The 27,029-nt window shown below is 45.6% G+C and overlaps 1 protein-coding gene across 1 annotated transcript; it reads left to right on the top strand.

Moving 5' to 3' along the window:
• Window positions 1-129: 129 nt before the first annotated feature.
• Window positions 130-26,385, top strand: FGD2 (FYVE, RhoGEF and PH domain containing 2). The gene is made up of 16 exons (XM_028733993.2): window positions 130-3,546; window positions 10,004-10,325; window positions 12,473-12,553; window positions 13,114-13,262; window positions 13,987-14,143; window positions 15,426-15,564; window positions 16,743-16,801; window positions 16,905-17,051; window positions 18,793-18,885; window positions 19,805-19,884; window positions 19,976-20,006; window positions 20,309-20,401; window positions 21,631-21,765; window positions 22,037-22,183; window positions 24,655-24,798; window positions 25,434-26,385. The coding sequence occupies exons 1-16, from the start codon at window positions 3,482-3,484 to the stop codon at window positions 25,644-25,646; spliced, it is 2,055 nt and encodes a 684-aa protein (XP_028589826.2). The 5' UTR covers window positions 130-3,481; the 3' UTR covers window positions 25,647-26,385.
• The last annotated feature ends 644 nt before the right edge of the window (window positions 26,386-27,029 follow it).

Here is a 27,029-nt window from a genome sequence, read left to right as displayed (position 1 = left end):
AAAATAGTAGAGTGACCACGGATAACGATAACTTCCGGGTTCATTTTCATGCTACCCCCCCCCCAAATCCTGGGTCGGACGTGAAAGCGGGCTTTGGCGAATAGTGAAAACAATGAATCAGAGTTTCAAGAGTTTTTTTTTAGTTAGAAGCGATCCATCCAGGAACGCCCAGGAAAAAGGGTCGTTTCCTTCTTCAGATGTTATTTCATTTGAAAGAAATGTGATTTTAAGCTTTATTTTCAGTGATGAACCCTTAAAAGTGTTCAGGGAGGGAGAAAGCCTTACGAAAGCGAGGCTTTCAGCTGCCAGCACTGCAGTCTGCAGTTGGAGTGGCCTTTCTGCGACCCCCAATTCAACTCTCAGTTACGCTCGGAATCCGTCTGATCCATGGTCTGCATTAGAAAACGCGGAAGATCCGCCTCTGAGGCCACTGCTGGCCGTGTTTGCCCAGGCACGGGTCCGGGATTCCGTGTTTGTTTTCTGCTCGAGCCGTCATTTCAACCCAAAGCGGGGAGGGATATGGCGCTCGAAGTGCACTCCGAGGCAGAGCCATGGAACCATTCGAAGTCTACATTTTCCTATCTCTGTAACCATTGGACGATACCATTGTTGTGCAGAGGGGAGAGTAGAAGGCTGCCGTCGGAGGCGCCCGGTTCCTTCTCAGGCATGTTTCCTTCTAGCAAATACCTAGTGGAAACGAGTCCAAGGGCGCCCTTGGGCGACAGGAGCCCCCAGCTTATTAAGGGGGCGGAACCATTTAAAGCTGTTTAGGGCGATAAGCAACATAGAGATAGCAAAGAGTTGACTCCCAGCCTTTTGGTTTGACAATCTCCATTTTACGCTCCTCGAGAGGTAAAAATCTCGGCGGGTCTGTGTGGAAAGAGCCGAAGCGCCGTCTTGCATTCGACTGGGTGGTTGGAAGAGACCATTTTTGCTGAAGGAGAGCATATCCACGCACGCACCCCATGTCTTAACACAGCCGTGGGATGGTTTCGGTTGGTTGACAGTAGAATCCTCTGCATGTCTACTCAGGTTGTAAGTCATGCTGAGTTCGTGCAAGTGGGCATAGGATTGCAGCTGCAGACACGCAAAGCTTGCGTGGTGAGTCCGAGCCCGTCCATCCTGAATAGTGAACCCCAGTGCAACTGCTCCACTGTCCGTCTCTGTCTCTTGACAGCTTTTGGTGTGTGAATTCTTGCACCGGAATCCGAAGAAGAGCTGTCCTGGATCAGGCCAAAGAGCCGTCTCATCTAGCATCTTCTGCTCACAGCAAACCAACCAGATGGCGATGAGAAGCCCGCAGATAGGACCGCCTGAGCACACAACCCTCCTCACTTGTGATTCCTACCAATTGGCATTCATAGAATCCTAGAATTGGAAGGGACCCTGAGGGTCATCTCGTCCAACCCCTTGCAATTCTGGAATCTTTTGCCCAACGTGGGGCTCAAACCCACAACACTGAGATTAAGAGTCTCACGCTGTACCAAGTGAGAGAGACCTACTGCTTCTCAGTAGCAGCCCACCTGGGGCGGCAGAGCCACCCTCCTAACATGGACATTGCAGAAGCTCATCTGGATCATGGTGGGGTTGAGACAGGGTGGTGGTGAAGTCAGGACCGTGCAGACACAGTGGCCGGGGTGGTGTGGTGTGGTGGGGTGCAGATTTGCTATGCTCATGTGTCAACAACACAGCCCTACCGAAGAAGAGCCCTGCTGGATCAGGCGAATGGCCCATCTAGTGCAGTATCCTGTTTTCACGGTGGCCAACCAGATGCACATGGGAGGCCTGTAAGTGGGATCTGAGCACAACAGCACTCTTCCTTCCTCCAGTTTCCAGCAATTGATATTCAGAAGCATACTACGCTTCTGAACCTTTTCTAGCTCTTCAGTGTCCCACATAAGGTGCGCTGACCAGAAATTTACAGTCTTCCAAGTGTGCTTGTACCACAGATTTGTACTAGCAGCTGTATTTATTTCATCAGTAAAGACTGAAAACAGGACAGTTTCTTAAAGTCTTTTTAATAGAGTTGCTGTTAAGCCAGTATCTATACATCTCACCCTCATTTGGAGTTCATAATAAACATGGGTGGGGGCAGCTGTCCCCCTCCCCCAATCAATATAAATCAATACAAATCTGAGGTTCTGTCCCCCTCCCAACGAAAGCCTGCCCCCTAACAAAAATCCTGGCTGCGACCATGATAATAAACAGTGGTTTATAGCAATTTGCAATATGGGGAGAACGTGTGGGGCTAAATTGCAGGGAACTTGGAGATCACTTGCCACCTAACTCCATCTCATTCCTACTGCTTGCTAACTGGATATGCAAGAGTTGCCACTCTGCCTCAGCCTGCAGAAATGGATGTGATACTGGTCTACATTGCAGGAGTGTTGTAAACTATTGTTTACCTCAGCATGCCTTCTTATAGCCGCAATATAGGGGAAATAATATTTGACAGTTTACTTCTCCCTTCCTGTCCTGGTGCAAAAAACATTGGCAGAGCACTTTTTTAGATTAAAAAAAAAAAAAAAATCTCAAGTTTTCCTCACATAGGAAGATCTGAGTGAGAAGGAGTATGAAAACTGTCTTCTCTAGTGTGTTAGGTAAAACTATAATAGTCCTGAATTTTCCAGTTGTCTCCTCTGAGCAGTTGCTACTTTTAGTCCTCTGAGAATTCCTCTCCCAGTGGTGTCAGATGTAACCAGGAAGTTCTGTCTGTAGAGTAGGCAATGGAATTGCCAATTTATATATGTACAGTATTGTCTATAGCTGGGAATTGCCTAATATTGTACATGCTGGAGTAGCTGTATGGAGCCCCCTGGCGTTCAAATTTGTCAAGCACAGGATACTGTGAAAATACTTTCTAAACTGGAGCAGCCTTCCTCAAATGTTTTGGACTACAAGAGATAAGCAGCAAAATCCTGAAAATCTTACATTCTACATATGTAATTAGTTATTCTGTCACAAATAATTGTAATTTCTTTCTTTCTTGCATTGCTGATGGTGAGAGGTGGGAATTGCAAGTTGAAGTTGTATTGTAGCAGAAAATATTAGCTACAGTGCATGACCAGAACAAGTGTCAAGGCAGAGCCAGAATTAAATGAAAAGACCACTTCCGATACATTTCCTTAAAAAATAAAATCATATACTTAATAAGAGGCTTACATTCCTTGCATACCCTTGTAAATCTTGCTCATTTTCTGCCAGCGTTCTGCTTTTCAGTACTTCCTCATATTTTTTTTCTATTTATGGTAAACCAGAAGGGTTTCCCCCCCTACATACCACTGAAGGCACCAGTTTGCTTGCAAACTGTTCAGAAATTTGAATATTCTGTCCAGTGGTTCAAAAGAAATTATTCAGAAATACCTCAAGCAACAGAAAGACTGAGCTGTGAAAAAATCACAGTGCATCCTCGGTGTGCGTTCTGCTTTGACCATTACTTCAGAACAGCAAGTCCAGTTTCAGACTGACAGGTCTCAGTACGATGGAGGAGCAGAGCTATACAGCCACCTCTGTGGTTAACCTGGTGGATGCGTTTGAGAAACTCAGGTACAATAAATCTTCTCTCTCTCCCCCGCACCCCTGGAGATGTTATAAGAGAGATCAGTTTTTTAAAGAGCAGAAATTGTGTAAGGACTGTTTCAAGTAGCATGGTAAAAAAAACCGCTATGATTTTGCTGTTTATTTAATTCTGATAATCCTTTGCCAACCAAATTGCTAAATTCCCCTGATTCCTGCTTCTGGCAGAGAATGTGCCTGAGTCATGGACACTGCAAAGCTCATTCAGAGTCACTCCCAGAGACATCAGTGCCAATCCAAATTGTCACCTGGGAATGTGGTCTGCAGCCACACACCATACTGGGAAGTGCAATGAGGAATTTGCAGTCATACAAACAGCTTTGCCTTTGCCGTGTCCCACAGAGACAATCATCTAGGACTAAGAAGAAAATTCAGACTTTGTGGACTTCAGGGTAAAAAGCAGTATTGTGTCAGATGTTAAAAACTTTTTAGTTTAAACAGGCTGTCCCAGCAGGATCCGTTTACTGGTGGAGCAGCATCTTTTTCTTCTTCTTATTTTTAAAATCTGTTTTAGCTGTTTCATTTTCATTGTTGTATACTACTACTACGCCGTTGTTGTGATGCTTAGCTGTTTAAAAAATATTCCTAATTAATAATAATAAATAAATAATGGGGTGGCTAGCTTGTTTGGCTACATTTGTGAGATCAGGATGCTGGTCTAGGTGGGCTATTGGCCTGATCCAACAGTCTCTTATTCTATTCTTATGTTTTCCCCCCACCCATCGTCTCTGACCATTGGGCATGCTGGCTGGGAATGACTGAATCCAACAATATCTGGAGGGCAACAGGTTCCCCATCCCTGTTTTAAAAGGTCATTTAAACCGTTGTAGATAGTGTTGCAATCCATGCATAATTCTGACACGTTGCTGAAGTGTGGAAGCTTTGCCCGTAAGAAGCAGAAATCAATGTGGGTGGGTGTTACTCTTTATTTTCTCATAAGTAATACAAGTTTACTGTAAGCTGCGGAGCCCAATCTGCTTCAGTAGCCCTTCCGTAGCCCAATCTGCTTCAGTGCTGGCCACAGAGTGAGCAAAGCCATTTCCTCTGCCAGGAAACCTCAGTGCTCCCTGTCTTCTTTGCCAGCTCAGACACTCACCTAAATGGAATTCTATGAGCTTGTCTGCGCAGGATGTTGTGGGTGAAGGTACCCTGGGCTCAAGCCATGGAGGGTTTCAGACGTGACAAGCAGCACTTCAGATTTAACCTGGACATGTATTGGCAACCAGCACAGCTATTCTGATAGTGGAGTAATATGTCCACACACCAGTGTTTCTGGGAGCACTTTTGCTCCTGCATTCTGCACCAACCTGAAGTTTCCAGAGGCCCTTCAAAGGCAGCTGCATGCAGAACATATTATACAGTAACCATTGCATGTCTCACTGTAGATAACTCTGATCTACTGATTAAATGGGTGCACATTTTTGGCCGCAGCTGTTCACTGGGCATCCAGTGGGGTAGCCTGATCCAAAAAAAGCACCCCCCCAATTGCCAAGTTTTCCTGCACTCTGACAGTTCCACTATACATTCATCCGTTGCTAACATGATATTTCAGTGCTAAATTGGGAAATTGGAGCACAGGTTTGTACAAAATGAAGAAGGAGCATTTTCTAGTAAAACCAAAACAAATTAAGAACCAACAGAAAACTGCAGGGGGATTTGACCCCATTGTTCTCAAGAGCCCTGGCACTCTGCAGTAGCTCAGAGAAGGAAGGGATTTCCACGTAAACCCTTGAAATGCTGCATGCCTTCTCCTGCTGATAATTCCAGTGGCTGGACTCTGCGCTATTTGTCAGATGAAAAGATATCAGCCTGATTTATATTTTAATGGATTTGGATTTTATGAAGACTGCCATCTGGTTGTCTTTTTGCAGCATCCTAAGTCCAGATGTGGCTTTGCACTTATTTTTTTTAAGTTGGCATCCTTCTTTTCTATTATACCTCGGCATTAGAATTACATTGCAAAGTGGCATGATTTCATCATGCAAATATGAGAATACACACACACACACACCATGCAAAGGACTACGAAACAAAAGCATATGTGAACGCCCCTTTTGAAATAGTCCTGAGAGTTGATGGGAGTCACGCCCTGACTTCACTGAGCCTCCTTTCCATCTTCCTGGCTTCACATAGCTTACAGTTGTAGGAAGGCCCGGGGAAGCTCACTGGTATGGCATATGCTTTGCTTGCAGAGATTCCAGGTTCAGTCCTTGGCATCTTCAGGTAGGGCTGGGAAGAACTCCTGCCTGAAATGCTGGAGAGCGGCTTCCAGTCAGTGCCAGCAACACTGAGCTAGATGGACCAATGGCCTGACTTGGCAAAAGGGCAGCCCTGCTCTCCTGCCACTGTTTTGTTGCCTGATCTCAGTGCAACGCTTCCTTCCCTTCCGTGTCTCCCTCTCCTCACGTGTCAAATGAAACAGAGGAAATTATGCTTCACTGTGTTTGTTGCTGTGCTTCCTTAGCACACTGAAGCTGCTGTTCCTGATTCTTAGTAGACGCAGAGCAAGGAGACTATATTCTCCCTCTCAATCTGTGTCTCACAAAGGAGCAGTCAAAAGCTTGAACAGAAGCAGAATTGTTTGTGGATGGTCTTGAATGCATGGAAAGGTTCAGGGATAGAAATGGCTTTGGCGTTTCCGGCGGGCTTCACTGCTTTCTTGGACATGACGTACCCACTGCCTCTCTTGCTTCCAGTTCTTTGGCTTCATTATACCAGTCCCACCCTACAATTTGACTGTCACCTTCATTTTCTAAGCGCTTGACCTGGTGGAACTCTTAAGGGCTGAATTTGTAAAGTAGAACCCTTGAAACTCCCAAGACGAAATGGTCAAATGCTCCGGAGCTGCATTTGCCTGGGAGCTTCTTTCTTCCAAGGTAAACTGAACAACAGGAGAAGTTTCTCTGAGACAAGGTGCTGATGGCGGCAGGGAGAGGGAATATTCCTGTTATGTACTGAAGTTCTCACCCTGGGCCAGCAGGGGGATACAGTAGATAGTTTTCACTCAGGTCCACATATGCAAATAAGGGATTGAAAGTGACGTTCAGTGATTGGATAGTTACAGAAAGTGGTTACTGTTGTGTTGTAGTGGAGCTCTGTATAAGCAGGCTGGCTGAACCCTTCGGTTCAGATCTGTTCTGGCCTGTGAATAAACAAGAGCTGTTGAAGAATCGCTGTGTCATCTGATATGTTCACCCACAACTTAACAATTCCTGTGGTGTTTTTATAGGCCCTAAGCAATTTGGAATGTGCCAGTGGGAAGAGGACTACCTTTTTTAATGTATGTGTGTGATATTACTGTGATATTTTTTTCAAAGTGTAAAAAACCTCCTAAGCACAAACTTCATTCAATCACAAGTGAATCATAGAATTGTAGTGTTAGAAGGGTCCTCAGGAGTCATCTAGTCTAAATCTTTGCAATGTAGGAATCTTTTGCCCAATGCAACCCTCAAATTAAGTACCTCATGCTCCATCAACTGAGCTATCAAGGGGAAACTGAAGGAAGCTTTCACCTTAAGGAAGCCCATATTTCCATAGGGAGTAGACTAGAAAAGAGGAGCTTATTCCCTCAGTTATTTAATATGTACTTGTGCTTCCAAGCACACATACTTCTCCGTCAGCAACCACTCTAGGTTGCCAGGCATCTTGCCTTGAGAAGTGCCTCTAAAATCTCTTGGATCCATATTCTTGAGTATATACCCTGAAATTAAATTGCCATGATATATTACACCCCCAGCATATCTGCTTTTAGCACTGTTGTCATCTCCTGGCAACTATCACCCTTTTCAGATCTTCTCCACACTTCTATGGGATGTGCAGAGGGAAGGGTGGCTTTTGCCCATTGGCTTCACTCCCTGACCTCCCGCGTGCAGGGGAGAAATTCCGAAAAGCGCCTCTGTGCAATGACAGCTGTAAAGGCACATGGGGTTTTCAGTCAAGCTGCCACCCTAATGGTGCAGAGTTCCCACCGTGCAACAAAGCCATAGCCCTGCAAAGGCTCATTTCAGGCTTTCTGCTGAATGTGTGACGGCAGGAGGATTAGGGCAGCAGGCAGAATCTGCCTTCTTCTCTGGCCCCACGACATGCGCTGTGGTCTCTGGGTGGGGAACATGCAAACACTCTACCAGCTCCTTCCCTTAACTTGCCCATTCCCTACGTCAGCCCAGAGGGGGTTGTCCCTTTAGCAAGACTGCTGCCTCTGGTTTTAATCTTGAGCTGTGGCTTGTTTTGGAAAGGCAAAACATTAATTCGGAAGAGGAAATAAAAGCTGACTTTTGGATACATGAGGAAGCTTAATGACGGCTGATTGTGGAACAGAAAAAAGGATGTGGCCCTCAGTAGCTACTCTCAATGTAAATGCGAAAGAGACTTCCTCAGCCCTGCTCTAGGGCTTGTGTATCATACATTTTAAAGCACATCCCCTCCCCACTGCAAGGATCCTGGGAATTGTAGCTTTTAAGGGCCTTGGCAAATAGCTCTGTGAGGGGTAAATTACAGTTCTTGGGGTTATTTATTTATTTGATTTATATCCCAACTTTTTTCTCCAAGGAGCTTCGGGTGGCATGCGTGGTTCTCTCCCTCTTCAGTTACTCCACACAACAACCCTGTGAGGTAGGTTAGGTGGAGAGGCAGTGACTGGCCCAAAGTCACCCAGTGAGCTTCATGGCTGTGTGGAGGTTTGAACCCTGGGCTCCCAAGTCCCTGTCCGACACTCCTGGTGTTTCCAAAGCTTGGGTTTCCAGTTGTTGCTGGACTACAACTCCCATTATCCCTAGCCAGTAGGACCAGTGGTCGGGGTGATGGGAGTTGTAGTCCAACAACAGCTGGAGACCCAAGTTTGAGAAACACAGCTCACTACACCACCCTGACCCTTAATGTGCTTTAAAGTATGGCAGGTACACAGCTTTCATATGATGTTTTGGTCTACAAGAGGCACAAGCAGGCAAACTGTGGTGTGTGTTTTTTAGCTTCTCATGGGCCAATGAATTGGTGTCCAGTGGTACACATATGTAGGCATGATGGTCTCCATACAATGGATGCAAAGCCTTTGTGTATCCATTATGCATCCATGCCTATTGTGTTATTTGCAGGGTTGCAATGTTAATCAACTGATTAGTGATTTAGGCTGCAGTCCTATTACCCACTTACCTGGGAAAATGAATTCAACAGGACTTACTTTCTGGTGTAGGGTTGCAGCGTTAAAGATTTTTGTAGGTACCAAATAAAGATGCCCTAGATTAGCTGGGTGCAGATTTTTGAAAATAAATGATGAAATCCAATGTCACATGGGCGGACTTCTGCTTATGTTGTGGGATGTCCTCTTTCTGACCTCCTGCCTGCAGCTTGCTGCCCTAAAAATCTGTTCTGATGCATTCCCCAACCATCTGAAGCAAATTTTGTGAGTGCATGTCAGCTGCAGGAGAAGGAGAGGAAAGGAATGGCCTGTTTGCACAAGAAGAAGCCTGTTCCACTGGTAGGCAGATCTCACCCATTATTTAAGAAAGAAAAACTCTGCAGATAGCAAGCACTTCTCCTTTTCTCTCAGGTATGATAGTATGCCTCTTCTAAGTTGATGCCTGCTGTGACACATGCATGCATTATCCAAAAACCACCCCAAAGACAGCATTAAAAATGTTTGCAATCAGTGCATTAATCAATGAATCAACTCAAACTCATACAATTAATTTCTTTGATGGAGTGACTTGCAATCTTAGTTATTCAGCTACAATTGCTGATGCTGTTGTGTAACTAAGGACGGAGAGCTTTTGTTGCTGTCTCAGAAGTCCCTGTTCCAAAGGGCCCAAACAGATTATGATGTGGATGTGGGAGGCTAGAGATCTGATCTCGTGGTTGTTGTTGTTTTTTGCTTAATCTTTTATTTTAGTTCTGTTTTCTGGATGTAAATTAACCCACCCCCCACCCCCAGCTACTGGTTAGGTGGGAAGGAGGAAACAGGCAGTCACGATACAGCTGCCTGTATTTAGATGTGGGTAAAACTGTCAATCCTAGTTTGTTTCAGTTTCTCATTTTTCCAAACTAAAGTTCAGTTCCCCACATTTTTACAAAAAAGTCCTCATGAGAACTCGCCAGCATTTCAGTGTTAATTTCTCTTTTTTGAAAGGCAATTTTGCCTCCCACGTACATTTTAACACAGTGTATTTTCCCTATTATTTACATTTCCACTACTATAGTTTTATTTTGAATGTTATTTTCAGTGACATGAACATTTCCTGCCCCTTAGTGCTGGAGAACAGCACTGTAAAACTCAGAGAGGTGCAAATATTGATGGTTTGGTCCCCATGTTTGCCTCTGAATGTTTTGCTTTTCCTTTGGATCTCACCACACAGACTGCTTGGCTGTGCACTGTGTTTTGCAGAAGTGGGCTGAATAATGTCATTCTAAAACTGCTTGTCTTTTCTGTGGCTAGAGCTTGCCCGAGTCCCAGCAAGGAGCAGATCCTTCCTCAGTCTGGGCCCTGCTTGAGAGCACCAAATCTCATGGTGTCCTACCTGCTTCCACCTGCGACTAGCAGAAGAGCTATGGGTGAAGCCAAGCAACTGCCTGCACCGCACAGCCAAATGCCCTGCCGTGCAGAATCAGCGATGGAGCCGCGAGAGGCTCCCAGAGGGCTCACAGTCAAGTGTCTCAGCTCTTTCCGCGGCAAGATCAGTGCAGGCAACTGGAGGATTCCACAAGATGCAGACTTCCAGGCAAGCCTCAGGACCGACTCCAGCAGCAGCAAAAACCAGGTCATTAACCACCAGATTACTGTTGTTGTTGTTGTTACAGATCACGTAGAGTAGGGCCAATGTTCTGGGCGACTGGTGCTGTCAGGCAAGGAATGTCTAGAGTGAGGAATCATCTCTTTGTTATCAAAAGTAGACTTAGGAAACGGCATGTGTATCAGCCCAACCCCACTCCGCTGTTCCTAGGTGTGCGCCCAATGAGGCAGTTGCAGCAACAGAGAGGCCCCACCCACAACCTAAGCTGATGTATCTCCCCAAGCAGGTGCAGACTTTGTCTACGCATAACCATTTTCTGCTCCTTCTGCTCCAGAGCACGAGAGGTGGGGGCAGGAGGAGGAGGTGTGGCAGCCAGAGGAGGTGTATTGTGCCCAGGATTGGGGAGGGGGGGCGTGGTGCATCGTGTGTGTGAGATGTCATGAGCGCGGTGCATGCATGATATCGCATCGTCAGGTGAAGGCTGATCTCAGAGCCCAGCACAATTCCTCTCTCGAGCTCAGGAGGAGCCAGCCACTGAACCATGCTGGCCTCCTCTGCCCTCTCAATATTGAGGGGTCTCGGCCCCCTGCCAGCAGATATTGAGGAGGCCAAAGACACCTCCACCCCTGAGGGTGGGCACACCCTCGACTCTACACCTGTCTGACTTATCTTTCCCTCCTCCTGCACCTGTTTTTCTTTTTTAATGCTTTTTATTGGTTTTTCATTTCAAACAAACAAAATACAGTAATATTCAACAACCATCTACCCACTTCCTTACCCAACACTCTGCCGAGCACTTACTTCCCTCCCTCCCTTCAACAGGTTTTCTTATTTCAGTCTCCTTTCTGCAGTTTCTTGTTTTATCCAGTCCACGTCGTAAGATTTATTTCAGTCCTGCTAGTGTCTTCAGGTTTCTACAGTTATTATTTATATAACCCATAAATTTACTCCAATCTCTTTGGAGTTTTGTTTCCTCCTGGTTTCGGATCCTGTGGGTCAGTTTTGCTAGTTCCGCGTAATCCACCATTCTCGTCTGCCACTCCTCCACTGTTGGTAAGTCCTTTACTTTCCATTTTTGGGCTAACAAAGTTCTAGCAGCAGTCGTAGCGTACATAAATAACCTTTGGTCTGCTTTTTCTATTTTCTCTCCCATCAAGCCTAGCAAAAAAGCTTCCGGCTTTTTTGGGAAAGTATATTTGAACATCTTTTTCAATTTGTTATAAATCAGTTCCCAGAATAGTTTTATTTTCTCACATGTCCACCACATGTGGTAAAAATCTCCGTCCTTCTCTTTACATTTCCAACATACTTTACAGCTCATCCTATACATTTTTGCCAATTTAACAGGTGTTAAGTACCATCGGTACATCATTTTCATTATATTCTCTTTTAAGGTGGTACATGCTGTGAATTTTAAACTGGATATAGTATGGGCTGGATATAGTATGGGACGCGAGTAAAGCGGTAATGAGAGGTTTTCTGATACAGAAAAATAGCTTCCAAAAAAAAAAAAAAAGAAAGAAAGAAAGAAAGAAAGAGCGAGAAAGAAAGAAAGAAAGAAAGAAAGAAAGAGGAAATCCTGACTCATCTCATGAAAAAGAGTCTCCTTCTTTGGAGGTCTTTAAGCAGAGGCTTGACAACCATATGTCAGGAGTGCTCTGATGGTGTTTCCTGCTTGGCAGGGGGTTGGACTCGATGGCCCTTGTGGTCTATTCCAACTCTATGATTCTATGATTCTAAAATGAGTATGATTCTATGATTCTAAAATGAGAAAAAAATTCCAGTAAAACCTAAAGATGAACAAATTAAACAAACAAACAAAAAGGACCATCACTCAGTGATAAAGGACTTGCTGCGCATGCAGAAGGTCCCAGTTTCGGTCCTTGCCATCTCCAGATCGGACTGAAAATGTCCCTTATCTCTCATCCTGAAGAGCCACTGGCTGTCACTGTAAACAATACTGACCTAGATAGATCCATGGCAGGACCCTGTATGAGGCAGCTTTCTATGTTCCTATGTATATTCATAATTGTGTCACACACAAACACAGTCTTAGTTAGAGAACCCAGCCCTACTAATCTGCAGTGCCCCCACTGACAGGAGAGCAGGATCTACTCCATTGGGCTCATGCTTAATGCTCCCCATGATCAAACAGTTTCTCTTTATACACACAGGAGCCAGAAGAGAAAAAAATAGCATTGGAGCTCCTGCAAACAGAGCAGGCCTATGTCAGCCGCCTTCACCTTCTGGATCAGGTTGGTTTGTTACAGGCGACAACAGATTTATGTGCTTCTGATTGACACACGATTGCGCATGCATGCACAGGTCGGCACTGGATCTGGAAGTATCCCTAAAACGTCACTGAAAGAGTGGAATGGGGGCTAGACAGACTGCTTTACACGGGTTCCGCTGATGCGTGCAGGGGGTCCAGAATGTAACCCCAGTGCAAAATGAGGATTGCCTGTAGTTTACTTGACAGGGGGTGCTGGGTAATGGTGTTTTTGTTTCCTGAAATGTGGTTGGTAGACCAAATAAGTTTGGGAACCTCTGCTCTAGAGGGACAGGTGAAGGGAAAGTTCACTTTGGGAAATTGTGCATATTAAAATAAAAGTGCATGAAAAAGCTGGTGAATTTTCAGGAGGACTTATTTTGTGTGTGTGTGTGTGTGTGTGCATGCGTGCGTGCGTGTAAAATAAATAAATAAATAAGTAAATCACAAGCTGATGCAGAAATGTGGGCGACTGAACTTAAGGCTGGAAATACGAGCAACCGAGAAAAACCAAAACTGACAGCTTTGTCCATCCCTGGGTTCCAGGTGTTTTTCTCAGAGCTGCTGAAGGAAGCCAGGAGTGGAAGAACATTCCCAGAAGAGGTGGTGAAAATGATATTCTCCAACATCTCATCCATTTACCAGTTCCATGCTCAGTTTTTCTTGCCAGAGCTGCAGAAACGTATGGAGAACTGGTGAGTTATGGCAGCCACACCCCTTTCCCCACTGCATTCCTGGAAAGGGAAGTGAGGGTGTGTGTGTGAAGGTTTATGCAACTGAAAGCAACTGTTGTATTATTTGAAGTCTAGAACCTGAAAAGATACTGTACAAGAGGTCTGTGGAAGGGTCACTTTGAGTTAAAACCTTAATTCTTTGTCCCACCATGAAATAGATCTCTGTTATAGGTTGTGCCATCTGACAAAGGACTAATCTTGGTGTGAAACAATTGATATTACATACTTCCTTTGTCTGCAGAGGGCACTTTGGCAAACATTTGCCTTTATAGAACAAAGACTTGCAATTATATGATCAAGGGCAATGCGGAAATATCTTAGATAAATAAGAACTAAATCAGCAGTACTTCTCGCATGTATCTGTTTGTCTTCCTGTGATGGGAGGACGTATGAGGACAATCATTTCACTTCCTAGCTTTTTACTTTTTTACTGAAGATGTTAATAAACAGAGACAGCCAGCATTGTTTGTGCTGTGATGTATTGTTAAAACTGTGTAGAAGCTGGGCAGCATCCAGCAGGGACTCCTGCAAATGTCACAAACCAGTGCCAGCAATGCTTGGGCATTGCAATCGAGACCAGGGATAGAGGCAGGCAGGCAGTTCCCAAAGCATCTTCCCTGGACCGTTTTGGCTGCCTTTCTAGAGATGCCAACAGCAGACCTGTTCTCTTGGCTTCTGCCTGCAGGGATTCCAATCCCAGGATTGGGGACATCATCCAGAAGGTAGCCCCTTTCCTGAAGATGTATAGCGAATACGTGAAGAACTTTGACAAGGCAGTCGAGCTGATCACCACGTGGTCCGAAAAGTCCTTGCCATTCCAGGAACTCATCTCAAGCATTCAGGTGAAAATTATTTCGCTATTCTTTCATAAAATGTTTATACTGCTTGTTTGGGGTAGGGGAACACACTGAAGTGGTTTACAAAAATAACGAAAGAACGTCATTCTCAATTAAAAAAACAATTTGAAACCTTCAAAACATAATTAAAATCAATGCTAAGCCAGAAAGAAACCCTGATAAAAATGAATGTCAAAATTCTACATATCTGGGAAGGCTCCCCTGAACAAAAATGTTTTTATTTTTAATTTTTATTATTTTATTTTAAATTTTTATTAAGCATATAAATATAAGAAAAATGTTTTTAGCAGGCTCTGTCAAGAACAGTGAAGGCACTTACCTGATGTCAATAGGCAGGAAGTTTGGAAGTGTGGGTTCTAAAAGATTAATTCCTTACAAATGCAGAATGAGTATTATGTGATACCTGTAGTAGTGCCAGTTCTGCAGATTGGAGCAGTCAAGAGGGTATATATGGAGTCAGATGATCTTCCATGTAAACTGGTCTCAAGCTGTTAATACTAAAAGTAACACCTTGAACTTGGTCTTGTAGAAATGGTCCCAGAGCTTATTGCACAGTAACCTTTTTAAAAACTCAGAGTAGCTTCTATCAGAGAGGCCATCCACACCATGGCTGTGTACATATATATATGTAGCATGGAACGTAGGTATTTTCTTCTCCTTGAGAAAATACTGGAAGGACACTGCCTTCTCCATCCAGACTAGCCTTTCTTCACTCATTTTGCCTAGCCTGGTGACTAATGTCTTCTACACCAATCTTTAGCCAGCTGCTCTCAGCTGGGATAATAGGCTCTGTAGTTCTTTCTGTGCTTCTTGGTGGGCCCTGTACCCCAGGTCTCAAAAGATTGCATTGGTCCCATGTCTCACGTTCTTCCTGAGACATTGGACTCCTTCTGCTGCAGTGGCTGGGAACTTCTTGCTTCCACAGAACCTCAAACATTCCATCTCTGTGCTGTAGAAAGACTTGAAGCAAAGCATGAAATTTCTTCCATCTGTTATACCACCAAGACATGATAGATAAGCCTTCACCCAGCTGGTGCCTGCCAGATGTTTGGCTTACAACTCCCATCAGCCACAACCAACCCAGGGGCTGATGGGAGGTGTAGTCCAAAACATTTGGAGAGCACCGTGTTGGTGAAGGTTGTGGTAGATGGTCATCTTGGTTTGTGAAGTGGTGAGGCCAGCCAAGCATCTGTAGTTTAATGTTTATACACTCATGTCTATGATGGCTTCTGCTTTCTCTTTCTGCTATTGTTACTATCCTGAGCAGAGACGGGAGATCTCAGCCAACTTAACCTTGCAGCATCATATGCTGGAGCCAGTACAGAGAATCCCTAGATATGAACTCCTTCTGAAGGATTACATACGAAAGCTACCTCCAGAGGCACCGGACAGGGAGGATGCAGAGAGTAAGAGCTCCATTCGGTCCATTCTGTGATGTGGGCAAAGAAGAAAGTTGACAGAGGAGTTGTTTTGTTGGGGGAGACTGTCCTTTAGCAGTGACACACATGTACCTGCTAGTTGAGTGATTCTATGGCTTTCATACCAGGGTTGATTTGAAATTCCCCTGCTAGGCTTGTGCCTCCCTTCTCCTGCTCAGTGCCAGGCAACTGCTAGAACCTAGGGAAAGTGTTGGAGATCGGGCAATGAGCTTACTGCATGCATTCCATTCAGGTCTGGACTTCTGTTGCTTTAAGAACTACAGAGATAGAAGGTCCATCAATGTGTCACTGACGTCATTGTTTTGAAAACTCCCTGCACCTCCTAAGTATGATCCTGGTTCACCTATATCTTTTTTATTAAATTTAAATGTACGTATGCATATATGCGTGTAATTACTTTTACATTCCCTTTATATATGTAAGCAAGGAGAACAATCATCCAGTTAATTCATACATCATATATCAAAAGGGGCTGGTGATATTTATGCAATTGATTCAATTCAATATTCAAAAACCCGATCACACCTATTGGTTACCCAGGATCGCTCTATCTTCATATTTCCTTCTTTAGATTAATTCTTAAAGGTAAAGGTAAAGGTACCCCTGCCCGTACAGGCCAGTCTTGACAGACTCTAGGGTTGTGCGCCCATCTCACTCAAGAGGCCGGGGGCCAGCGCTGTCTGGAGACACTTCCGGGTCACGTGGCCAGCGTGACATCGCTGCTCTGGCGAGCCAGAGCCGCACACGGAAACGCCGTTTACCTTCCCGCTAGTAAGCGGTCCCTATTTATCTACTTGCACTCGGAGGTGCTTTCGAACTGCTAGGTTGGCAGGCGCTGGGACCGAGCAACGGGAGCGCACCCTGCCGCGGGGATTCGAACTGCTGACCTTTCGATTGGCAAGCCCTAGGCGCTGAGGCTTTTACCCACAGCGCCACCCGCGTCCCGAAGATTAATTCTTAGCACATATTAAAATACCAGTCCATGGCACCAATGTAATTTTATCATGGGGGCTGTGGGCACAAGGGGAAATACTCAAAGGCGCACAGAGCGCCCCTCCAGTGCTGCCATAGGAAGGAATACAGGTGTGCAAATGGGTTGTGTGAGAGAGCCCTGAGAGTTTAATGTTTCTCTGGTGTTTTTGCAGAAGCTCTGGAAATGATTTTCACTGCAGCCAAACACTCCAATGCTGCCATTGCAGAAATGGTGAGTGCACTGACCTCATGCGAGTGACTCCTTGCAGCCAGAGACCTTTGCAACGGAGCTGTTTGACCCTGTCTTGTTCATCTTAATTCTGATGTTCCTGCAGGAACGACTCCAGAACCTTTGGGAGGTGTATCACAGACTGGGGCTTGAAGACGACATTGTGGACCCTTCCAATGAGTTGATAAAAGAGGGACCCATTCAGAAAATCTCATTCCGGCACAACAACACAACAGAGAAATACTTGTTCTTGGTAAGAGATTAATCAGGTTGGGGCATGGCGGGAAGGGAAGATAGCAATACATGGCTGTTGGGCATCTGTGTTCTTTTACACAACTCAGAGAAGTTGTGCTGCTGTTTGGATAAAAGAAAGAAAGAAATATTTAGGAGTTTGGAAAGATATGCAAGGTATGTCTACAGTGTATAAAGGTAAAGGTACCCCTGACCATTAGATCCAGTCGTGGACCACTCTGGGGTTGCGGCGCTCATCTCGCTTTACTGGCTGAGGGAGCTGGCGTTGGTCCGCAGACAGATTCCGGGTCATGTGGCCAGCATGACTAAGCTGCTTCTGGCGAACCAGAGCAGTGCACGGAAACGCCGTTTACCTTCCTGCCAGAGCAGTACCTATTTCTCTACTTGCACTTTGATGTGCTTTCGAACTGCTAGGTGGGAAGGAGCTGGGACCAAACAACGGGAACTCACCCCGGCGCAGGGATTCAAATGGCCAACCTTCTGATCAGCAAGCCCAAGAGGCTCAGTGGTTTAGACCACAGCGCCACCCGCGTGTATAGTGTATAGGGAAGGGCAAATAATAAGAGCCTTGGATCTGATTCCCTACAAAGAAAGGCTTAAAACTCCTGAGACTTCTTCATTTCGACAAAGGTGACTGAGACTGTGACAGAGGCTTACAAAGGCTGTGGCCTTATGCCTATCCACATGGGGGTAAACCTCACTGGATGCAATGAGACTTGCTTCTGAGAGTAAGCATGCGCTGGATTGCACTGAAAATTATGTGCAGTGTGGAGAAAATAGATTGGGAAGTTTCTCTCCCTCTCTCCTCAAGCTAGAACCTAGGAAGACAGTCAGCCAATGAAACTGATTGGCATGGAAGCACTTCTTCACCCAAATAATTTTTGGAATTTGCTGCCCCAAGATGTGGTGTTGGACGTTAGCTCAGATGAGCTGAAAAGGGAATGAGACAAATTCATGGAGGATAATTTACCCAGTGGCCACTAGTTGTGGGCATGGTGGCTATTTGAATCATCTAGGCTTAGAGGCGATATGTTCATGAATACTATCTGCTGGGGGGGGGGGCAACAGTGGAGCAGGGCTATTGCCCTCCTGCCTCTGAAGTGAATAATCCAAATGATAATTGTGTTCTGATTTTCAATCAACCAGGGAGAATGAGAAGTGTGCCAGCAATAAATCCCCCCCCCCCCCCGCAGTAGCCAAGTACCTCATTAGCTGATGGAAGTTGGTGCCCAGAACATTTGGAGGGCATTTAAAGGCTGGCATAGCACTAAGTGATACAAGCACTGGGTTTTTTCTTGACCCATTGGTGGCAACAATTCCTTCTTCTCTTGTTTGGAGTGGTTCATATTCTGAAGTCTCTAGTCTTCAGAGGGAGAGATTAACCGAGACAAACCATTACAGTGGTACCTCGGGTTACATACGCTTCAGGTTACAGAGTCCGCTAACTCAGAAATATTACCTCAGGTTAAGAACTTTGCTTCAAGATGAGAACAGAAATCGTGCTCCTGCTGCGCAGCGGCAGCAGGAGGCCCCATTAGCTGAAGTGGTGCTTCAAGTTAAGAACAGTTTCAGGTTAAGAACGGACTTCCGGAATGAATTAAGTACTTAATCCGAGGTACCACTGTGTTGTAATGACTGGTTCATTTGACATTTGCTCTCTTCTTTTGGCCCTTCTTTGTTCAGACTTGATGTGCCCCCCTCCCACCAAGGCTTTATTCTCCCCCACCTCTTGTCTCTCTCAGTTCAATAACTTGCTGCTGTACTGTGTGCCAAAAGTCATCCAAGTGGGCGCAGCGTTTCAGGTGCACAGCCGGATCGATGTGGAGGGCATGAAGGTCAGAGAATTTCATCGCAGGTTATTCCCTTTAATTATACTCATGGGGTGGGGGGTGGCCCTGCCCCATATCTTTCCACAGGATGGCCACATCTGGAGAAACATAAAACAAAAATATAATAAGCAGAGCAGGAAGCAGAGTACCCCCCCGAAATATGCATATGTAGGAGGAAAAATGATAAGGGGAGGAATGCAATGTGGTGCTAAAGAGATCACAGTCTCAGTGCAATAATTTCTGCTTGCTTGAAGGAACAATACTCCTTCTATTCTCCCTGCACCCTGTTCTGGGTGTTCTCCTGAACCCCCCTCAGCCAATTTGGGGGTGTTTGTGTGTGCAGGGAGGAAAGCCCCCTTGTGCTAGCAGAAGTCTTTGAGTGGGCTTTCGCCTGCAGGAACAGCTAGCTGAATCTGGCCATATATTTATAAATGCTACCCGAGGAAGGGTATGGCATATATCTGACTATATTGGGACTTTTAAATATTTGCATGCTTCAGGTGAGCTGTCCCCATTCCCCCTCCCTGCCAAACTTTTGCATGTGGATTGGTTCAGGTGTTTGCTTGCCTTTGATTTGTTGATTATTTACTTACTCAAGTTTGTAGCCCACCCCTTCAACTTCCAAAAATTACCAGGACAGCTCACGGAACAAAGCATGAAAAAATAAAACTCACTGTTTGTGTGTGTGGGGGAGGGGGGGGAGAGGAATATCCAACACTTGCATTACTCAGAGTAGGCTCACTGAAATCCCAAGTTACTTAAGTGAGAGGTGCAGACCCCTTGAAAGACCCAAATCACTAAAGTCCGTTGATCTCAGTGGGTCTCCTCATTTAGTATGGATGTAAATGGAATATGACAGAGAAACAGCAGCAGCAACTTTTTTACCCACATCAGTGCTAATTGTTTTGCTTATCTGGACTTGCAGGTTCGGGAGCTGAATGATGTGCAGTTTCCTTATGCTTTCCTTGTATCAGGGAAGCAACGAACTCTAGAACTGCAAACCAGGTAACTGATGTAGGAATTTTGTCCTTTCTGATTCTCACACAGGGCGATGAGGACTATTTTTCTCTAACAGGTGACTTCTCTTTCTACGCAGGTCCCAGGAAGAGATGAATGATTGGATAAAGGTAACCCATGCTTCTACCCTTTACCCTACGTCAAGGTCCTGCCCCGTGAGAAAGGCAAAGTGTTTGCCCTTTTTAACAAAGTCAATGAAATCTTAAATGATTATTACAAGAACTTGCTGGGAGGAAAAAAATAGGTAACATTTGGTATGGGGACAGGAAGGAGGGGGAGAGCTTAGCACCCCTTGACTGCCAGCTCCCCATTCCCATATTTCAGAAGTGTGTGGGGCAGATGTGGCTTCAACCACTTTCATGTGTGGCTTGAGCCTCAGAACTTTCTTTCAACTTCTGCCTTTCTTCTCCAGGCCTTTGAGTCTGCCATTGACAAAAAGGAGAAAAGCAGTGGGACCTTCAAGGTGGCAATCCAAGGGCCGGAAGCCGAGATGCAAGATTTAACTGTAATCCTCCTGACTGTACTCACTCACGGAATTATAGAATCATAGAAGTGTAGAGGTGTCCAACCCTGTGCAATGCAGGAACCCACAGCTAAAGAATCCCTGGGAGATGGCTATCCAAAACCTTCTGTGAAGGACAGCCCACTACTCTCTGAGGTGGTCCATTCCACTTCTCTATTCCTCCTCCTGTCTCCACCTCACTTCTAAAAGCATTTCCTGTATTATTTTAATTATTTCACAAAATGTATAGATCACTTAATAGAACAAAAGACCTAAAAGCAGCTTGCTTTATGCAGTCTTTTTTTTTAAAAAAAATACAAATACAAATAAAGCACAAATATAAAAAAGTTACATGAAAAATGTAAGATAAAATGGGTAATATTAAAACACTTTTGTCAAAAATGACATGCCTAGGTAGGCTTGCTGGAATAAAAAAGTTTTGAGCCAGTGCTAAAAGCAGTACATGCCTGCCTAATAGGAAGGCCATGAGTGAACATTCTGAAATCTGCAACAGGGAAATGGAAAGTGTGTGATGATTGGAGGACAAGACAGAGGAGTGGAATGTTCAGGAAGGAGGTAATTGTACCTAACAAGGCTCTGGCAATGGTACTAAGCAATATGGAAGAGGCTTCATACTTGTCTGTGTCCTGGACCCTGTGAGCTGTAGCCATAATTGCCTTCATTGCCAGAGAGTCCATCTCAGTGGTTCTTTGATTCCAACCCACTTCACACAGTACATATCTTAATTGGGGAATTTGCTCCCACAAGACATAGTGATGTTCCCTAACCTGGATTGCTTTAAAAGAGCATTAGACAAATTCTTGGAGGAGAAGTCCTATCAACGACTACTAGCCACAATGGCTCTGTTCCACCTCCACTGTAGGAGGGGATATATCCCTAAATACTAGTTGCTGGGAATCATAAGTTGTGGTTCGAGGACCCGACCCCCGCGAAGTAAAATGAAGACACAGGGACACGTGATATAAGGTTAATGGGCTAGAAAAGGCCACAACTTTATTGATTACAGCAATGAAAAGGTATTGGCTTAGGCATTGGATCGCGAAACAAGTGGGTTTATTCACGGTTCATCACCTGTTGATGCTAATCCAGCCTTGCAGGCTTCCCATAAAACCTAGTTGGCCACTGGGAGAACAGGATGCTAGACTAGATCACCCTTCAATCATATCCACCAGGGTATATCTTCACATTCTTATGGTCTCTTTTACCCCCAGCATTGCCAGTTTGATGAGTTGGGCAAGCGGGCTCCTCAGTGGATCAGGGACAAGCTGGTGACCATGTGCATGCGTTGCAAGGGCCCGTTCAATGCGATCACACGCAGAAGGCACCACTGCCGGGCCTGCGGCTATGTGAGTACACCTCCTCCGAGTTCCTTTGGTTAGGGCAGCCACTTGGAAGGGCCTTGGGACTCCATGTTGGTTTAGGGCCAGTCCAGAGAACTGATCTCAAAAGTGACCATGCTTGGTCCAGCCACATCTGGGTGCTGATGGTGGTGGGGACAGATGCTGAACTCTTCTAGTTCTACGTTCAGCTTTGGTTCAGGTCTTGTTTAAAGAAGAATGGGGGTTTCCTCTGTGAATCTATGCTGCAGCAACCCTTTGGTTCCTCTCCTGGAGGCAGGTGGTGTGTGGACGGTGCTCCGAGTACAAGGCCGAATTGCAATACGACAAGAGCGGGCCCAAGCGTGTCTGCGTGGAGTGCTACATCTTCCTGACGGGGCATTTGTTGCCCAACGAGCGGCAGGCAAGGCATAAAGGCATCCTGGAGGTGAGGAGGAAGCAGAGCTGAGACGTCTCCATCCTCTCTGTCTCAGTCAACTGCCTGCCCCATTTCCTGCTTTTCCTCCACTTCAGCCATGGCTTGGTCACCTGTGCGCTGGATTTCTTCCTTTCAGTCCATTCAGGTTCTTCAAATTAGGCAAGTAGATTTAGATAAATTTATTGTCATTGTCCGTATATACACAGTATACACAACAACGAAAATCAAACGCCCACCCAAAGACCGGGTTCACATACACATTTGCACGTATCTCCAACACTCTCATCCTATTCAGACCTAATCTATAAAAACATAACATAATCCAGAATATAACATAACCTATTAAAGGCATAACATAACCTAAAACCTATCTCATTCCTTCCTACTCCCTGCTTGCTATTTCTTGCAACTGGCCCTGAGATCATTATTTAGTGCAATCAGAGCTCTTGGATAGAAACTATTCAGAAGTCGTGTGGTTCGTGTTTTCATTGTCCTATATCTTCTGCCCGAAGGCAACAGTTCAAAGAAGTTATGAGCGGGATGGGTGGGATCTCTCAGGATATTGTGTGACTTCTTCAAAGTGCGAGACGTGAAGATCTCATCCAGGGTTGGTAGTTGGAGCCCAATAACATTCTGGGCAATTTTAATTATTCTCTGTAAAGCTTTTTTATCCGTTTCAGAGCTGCTCCCATACCACGATAATATACTATAGGTTAAGACACTCTCGATGGTACTGTGATAATAGGACAGAAGTAGGTGCTGAGATAGATTCAGTCCCCTGAGCATTCTCAGGAAATACAACCTCCCCTGCACCTTCCTCACAACCATATTAATATTTGCAGTCCATGAGAGGTCCTCAGAGATATAAATGCCCAGGTATTTAAAACTACCAACCCTCTCCACCTCCTCGCCATTTATGTGCAATGGTAAAAATACACTTTTCTTTCTCCTAAAGTCAATTATGAGTTCTTTGGTTTTTTTGGTGTTAAGCATAAGATTGTTTTCCTTACACCATTGAATTAACCCCTGTACTTCTTTCCTATAAGCAGTCTCATCGTTCTCACTAATGAGCCCCACCACTGTAAAGTAAGTAGGGGGAGATGTTTACACCTAATGGAACAAGACGAAGTACTGGAGTGTCCTGGCAAATAATGGCTCCATACAAGCATCTGCTCATTGCGCCCTACATATTTACTGCCGGAAATAGGGATGGAACCTGGTTGCCACAGAAAAAGTGTGAAGTGGAGCTGAAAGACAGGGGACAAGGGAGTGAGAGGGACTCTGTCCATGGTACTGAAGATTGGAAAAACCAATAGACTAGACCTCCAGCCCCTATTATGTTGACTCAAGGCACTGAAGGTTTTCTATGTATTATTTATTTATTGCATTTATATGCATTTATTTATTGCATCCCACCTTTTAATCCCTGGAGCTCAGTGTGGCTTACGTAGTTCTCCCTCTTCTCCTTTGTTCCCCACAACAAGCCTGTGAGGGAGGTTAGGCTGAGAGGGAGTATTATGGACTGGCTGGATGAAAAAGAGTGGTGGGAGGCACCAGTCAGGAAACGACTTGGAGGAGGAGGTGTCAGCAGCAGGAGAGGTGACAGGATTTAGTGAATGTGAAGAAGCCATGGCAGAGAGCAGTTCACACTCTGGTGCTGAAGCTTAGGCTGGAGGGAGGGTGGTCAAGAGGCAGAGTAGAGACAGGCTGCAACCAGCTCCCCTTCCCACTTGTCTCCTAGAACTCTCAGAGAAACGAGATGGGCAGAGCAGAGGGTGGTTGTGCACAGACACAGCCTGAGACTGCGGGGGAAAGACCCTGGAGAGGAGGAGTCCTAGTGGGCACAGGGAAGGTGGGGACCTTCAGTCCCTGCAAGTGCTTCATCAGGGCAAGGCCTCCTAGAAAGAGTTGCTGAGACCACTAGGCCTGAGCTGTGGTTGTTTACTTGAATAAAGAGTTTACTTCACTGGCCCAGGGTGAGTTATTGCTTTGTTGATGACCTACGCCTGACTCCAGCCCTGACAGGTAGTGCCTGGCCCAAGCTCACCCAGTGAGCTTCATGGCCAAGTGGGGAATCAAACCCTCGTCTCCAACACTCTAATCACTGTACCACCCTTACATTATAACCCAGAAAGGAGTGAAAACAGTCATTCTCCCTGCCTGTTTTATCCACCGGTGCAACCAGGACCAGAGGGGAATCTACACACATATAAAAAACACTGTGAAAATGCTTTTCTAGAAAAATGTTTTGAAAAACACATTGAATTTTGCATCGCTCACTATCACCATCTAGTGTCCCATTTGTATATTGCACTTTATACCACATTTAAAACGTTTTATCTGCAGCTGTGCAGCTGAGTCCATGAACTGTTTGTTGTGTTCTATTCTGTAGATTGCATTCTATAGACACAGGAGCCAGTAGGAGCCTCTGGGCTAAAGAGCATTAAGGGAATGGTGTGGTGTTTTTGTTTAATTGGCAGAAAGAGTCTGCAGAAATATCGGGGCAGAGCCTGATGTGCAGTTTCCTGCAGCTGTTGGATAAGAATGGAAAGGGGAGCATGCGTGGCTGGTTTGTGATCCCAAGAGATGACCCTCTTGTGCTGTACATTTACGCTGCACCCCAGGTATGTGTGGGCTTATTGAGAATTTGTTCTTGTGTGGAAACTCAGATGGTTCACAATGGGCGTGGCTAACCTTTGGCCTTTCAGATGTTGCCACACTACAACTCCCATCATCCCTGGCCATTGGCCATGCGGGCTGCATCTGATGGGAGTGGGAGTCCAACAACACCTGGAGGGGCCACACTAGTTCCTCATCCCTTGAGGGTACTTAATTGCCAAGATATCCCCAAGCTGCTGTTCTGAGTGCTCAGTACACAGGCCCACCATAAACAGGAGCAGAGGCTCCCAGCTCTTCCTCTGGCAGTTCCTGATGGGAGAAACCTTGAGTGCAAAAGTGGCTAGAGAGGAAAGGCTTAAGCAACCACTTCCCCTGCTATTTCTCTGCTTAAACTGCAGCGGCCTTTTGAGGCTGCCTTTGGTAAAAACCAAGAAATAACCACATTAGTGGGAAGATGTGTGCAGCTGCATGCCATGCATAGTTTTAGTCCTTAAACATTGCAAAACCAGCTCACATTGACAACAATCCCCTTGTTAAACAGGGAGCAGCTCTGGGTTGGTTTTGTGGAGTCAGTTTGGAACATCTGGAATTGCTTCCTTTTGAGCCTCTCGTCCCCCCTCTCTTCCCACTTGCCTTCCAGGACGTCAAGGCTCACACTTCCATCCCCCTGCTGGGCTACCAAGTCAAAGAGATGCCCCAGAGCGACACCCGTCACATCTTCCAACTGGTGCAGTCCAAGCAGGTCTATACGTTGGTGGCAGAGACGGAGGAGCTGAAGCAGCGGTGGATGAAGGCCATCACACACTCGGCTCGTGGGGAAGAGGAGGAAGACTCGTTTGATGAACTGGAATGACTGGAGCCTTGCTGAGAGGCTGCTGCATATCTTGAGCCGCCATTTCAACACCTGCAAAATGAAAACAGTATTTGGATTCTTTTGAAAACTATTTTTTCAGCTGTAACTTTCCAACCAGTTTTGTAAGTCACAGTATTTCTGCCTAGCTCAGATTTCCCTAGTTTGCTTATGAGCCTGTCACGTGGAATTGTGTCAAAAGCATCACTCAAGCCACACACAGTACATTGTTAGAACTGGAGACTTGCCAACGTTTGCAGATGTGTCTTCCCATTCACATGCTCACCCACACATCTAAACACTGCTGCAAATGGGATTTCCTATATGCACCTAGACTCCCACTAATTCCCTATAACCTGGCCAGCAAAACTAACATCTTCCTAAGGACGCTGCCCCTGTACCTCTTTATGCTGCAGAATCTAGATGCTCCTTTCCATCCCCACCACAAAAAGAACAGCAGTCTCACCTGCAGATGCACTAAGAAAGCTTCCATTAGGATGATGGGGGAATGGGGACAGTGAGAGAAGCTTAGACTCCCTTGACTTGTGTCTACCAGCAAATGTAGGTGAGTTCTTTGGCCCATAAGAACAGAATGGCATAAGAAGAGCCCTGTCTTATCCAAAACTCATCTAGCCCAGCATCCTGTTCTCACAGTGACCAACCAGTCTCCCCCTCCTGCTGCAACCTGCTCCCCTCCAGTCTCCCAAAACACACACAGAAAGGAAGAGGGCGGAGCAATGAGCCTTAAGGTGCTTGGGAAGGAATTGGGAGAGGAGCCTTAGAGAGTGGTCCTCACAACTGCCTCACTGAGGCAAGACCTACTGGGATGGGTTGCTGGGACCACTAGGACTGAGCTGTTTTGTTTCTTTGAATAAAGAGTTAACTTCACTCACACCAGTGTTTTTTATTGCTGACCTGCTTCTCACGCCGGCTCCTGACAGACTGGAACATGAAAAACCCAGTAATAAACTAGACATTTCTTGGGGCATGCCATACCCAGAGCAGTGCACCATCTGAGGAATGCAGACAGGGCAGTCCTTTATGTCACCTGGTCCCAAATTGTTTAAGGCTTTAACTCAAGGCTCGATTAGCATATTGGAAGTCAGTGCAGCTTCCTCAGTGGGGTACCAAAGTCAACAATCTAGCCTCTGCTTTTTGTACTGGCTGCAGCTTCTGGGTTGAGCCTCACAGAGAGTGCATTGTAGTCTTCTTCTTTGGCAATCACTCATAGCCAAGTAAGATTGTCTTCCATGAACATGGTCTTAACAGTGAGTCCATAAGTGACTGTGGAGGCCAATTCTGGATCCACACGTCCTTCCACAATGGGGACATAGGTTTCCAGGTGGGAGTTGATCACGGTGAGGGTTTGCCAAGCGTGCTTTCCTC

The sequence above is a fragment of the Podarcis muralis genome, chromosome 5 (assembly GCF_964188315.1).
Source record: "Podarcis muralis chromosome 5, rPodMur119.hap1.1, whole genome shotgun sequence".
NCBI lineage: Eukaryota > Metazoa > Chordata > Lepidosauria > Squamata > Lacertidae > Podarcis > Podarcis muralis.
Note: the sequence above shows the minus strand (reverse complement) of the source record. Positions and strands in the feature narration are given on the sequence as shown.

Excerpts from the sequence above, each read along its gene's own strand:
- FGD2 (XM_028733993.2), top strand. The coding sequence starts at position 3,482 with ATGGAGGAGCAGAGCTATACAGCCACCTCTGTGGTTAACCTGGTGGAT. Across the intron at positions 10,326-12,472 it reads CCAGCAGCAGCAAAAACCAG|GAGCCAGAAGAGAAAAAAAT; the intron begins GTCATTAACCAC and ends TTATACACACAG. Across the intron at positions 24,799-25,433 it reads ACATTTACGCTGCACCCCAG|GACGTCAAGGCTCACACTTC; the intron begins GTATGTGTGGGC and ends CTTGCCTTCCAG.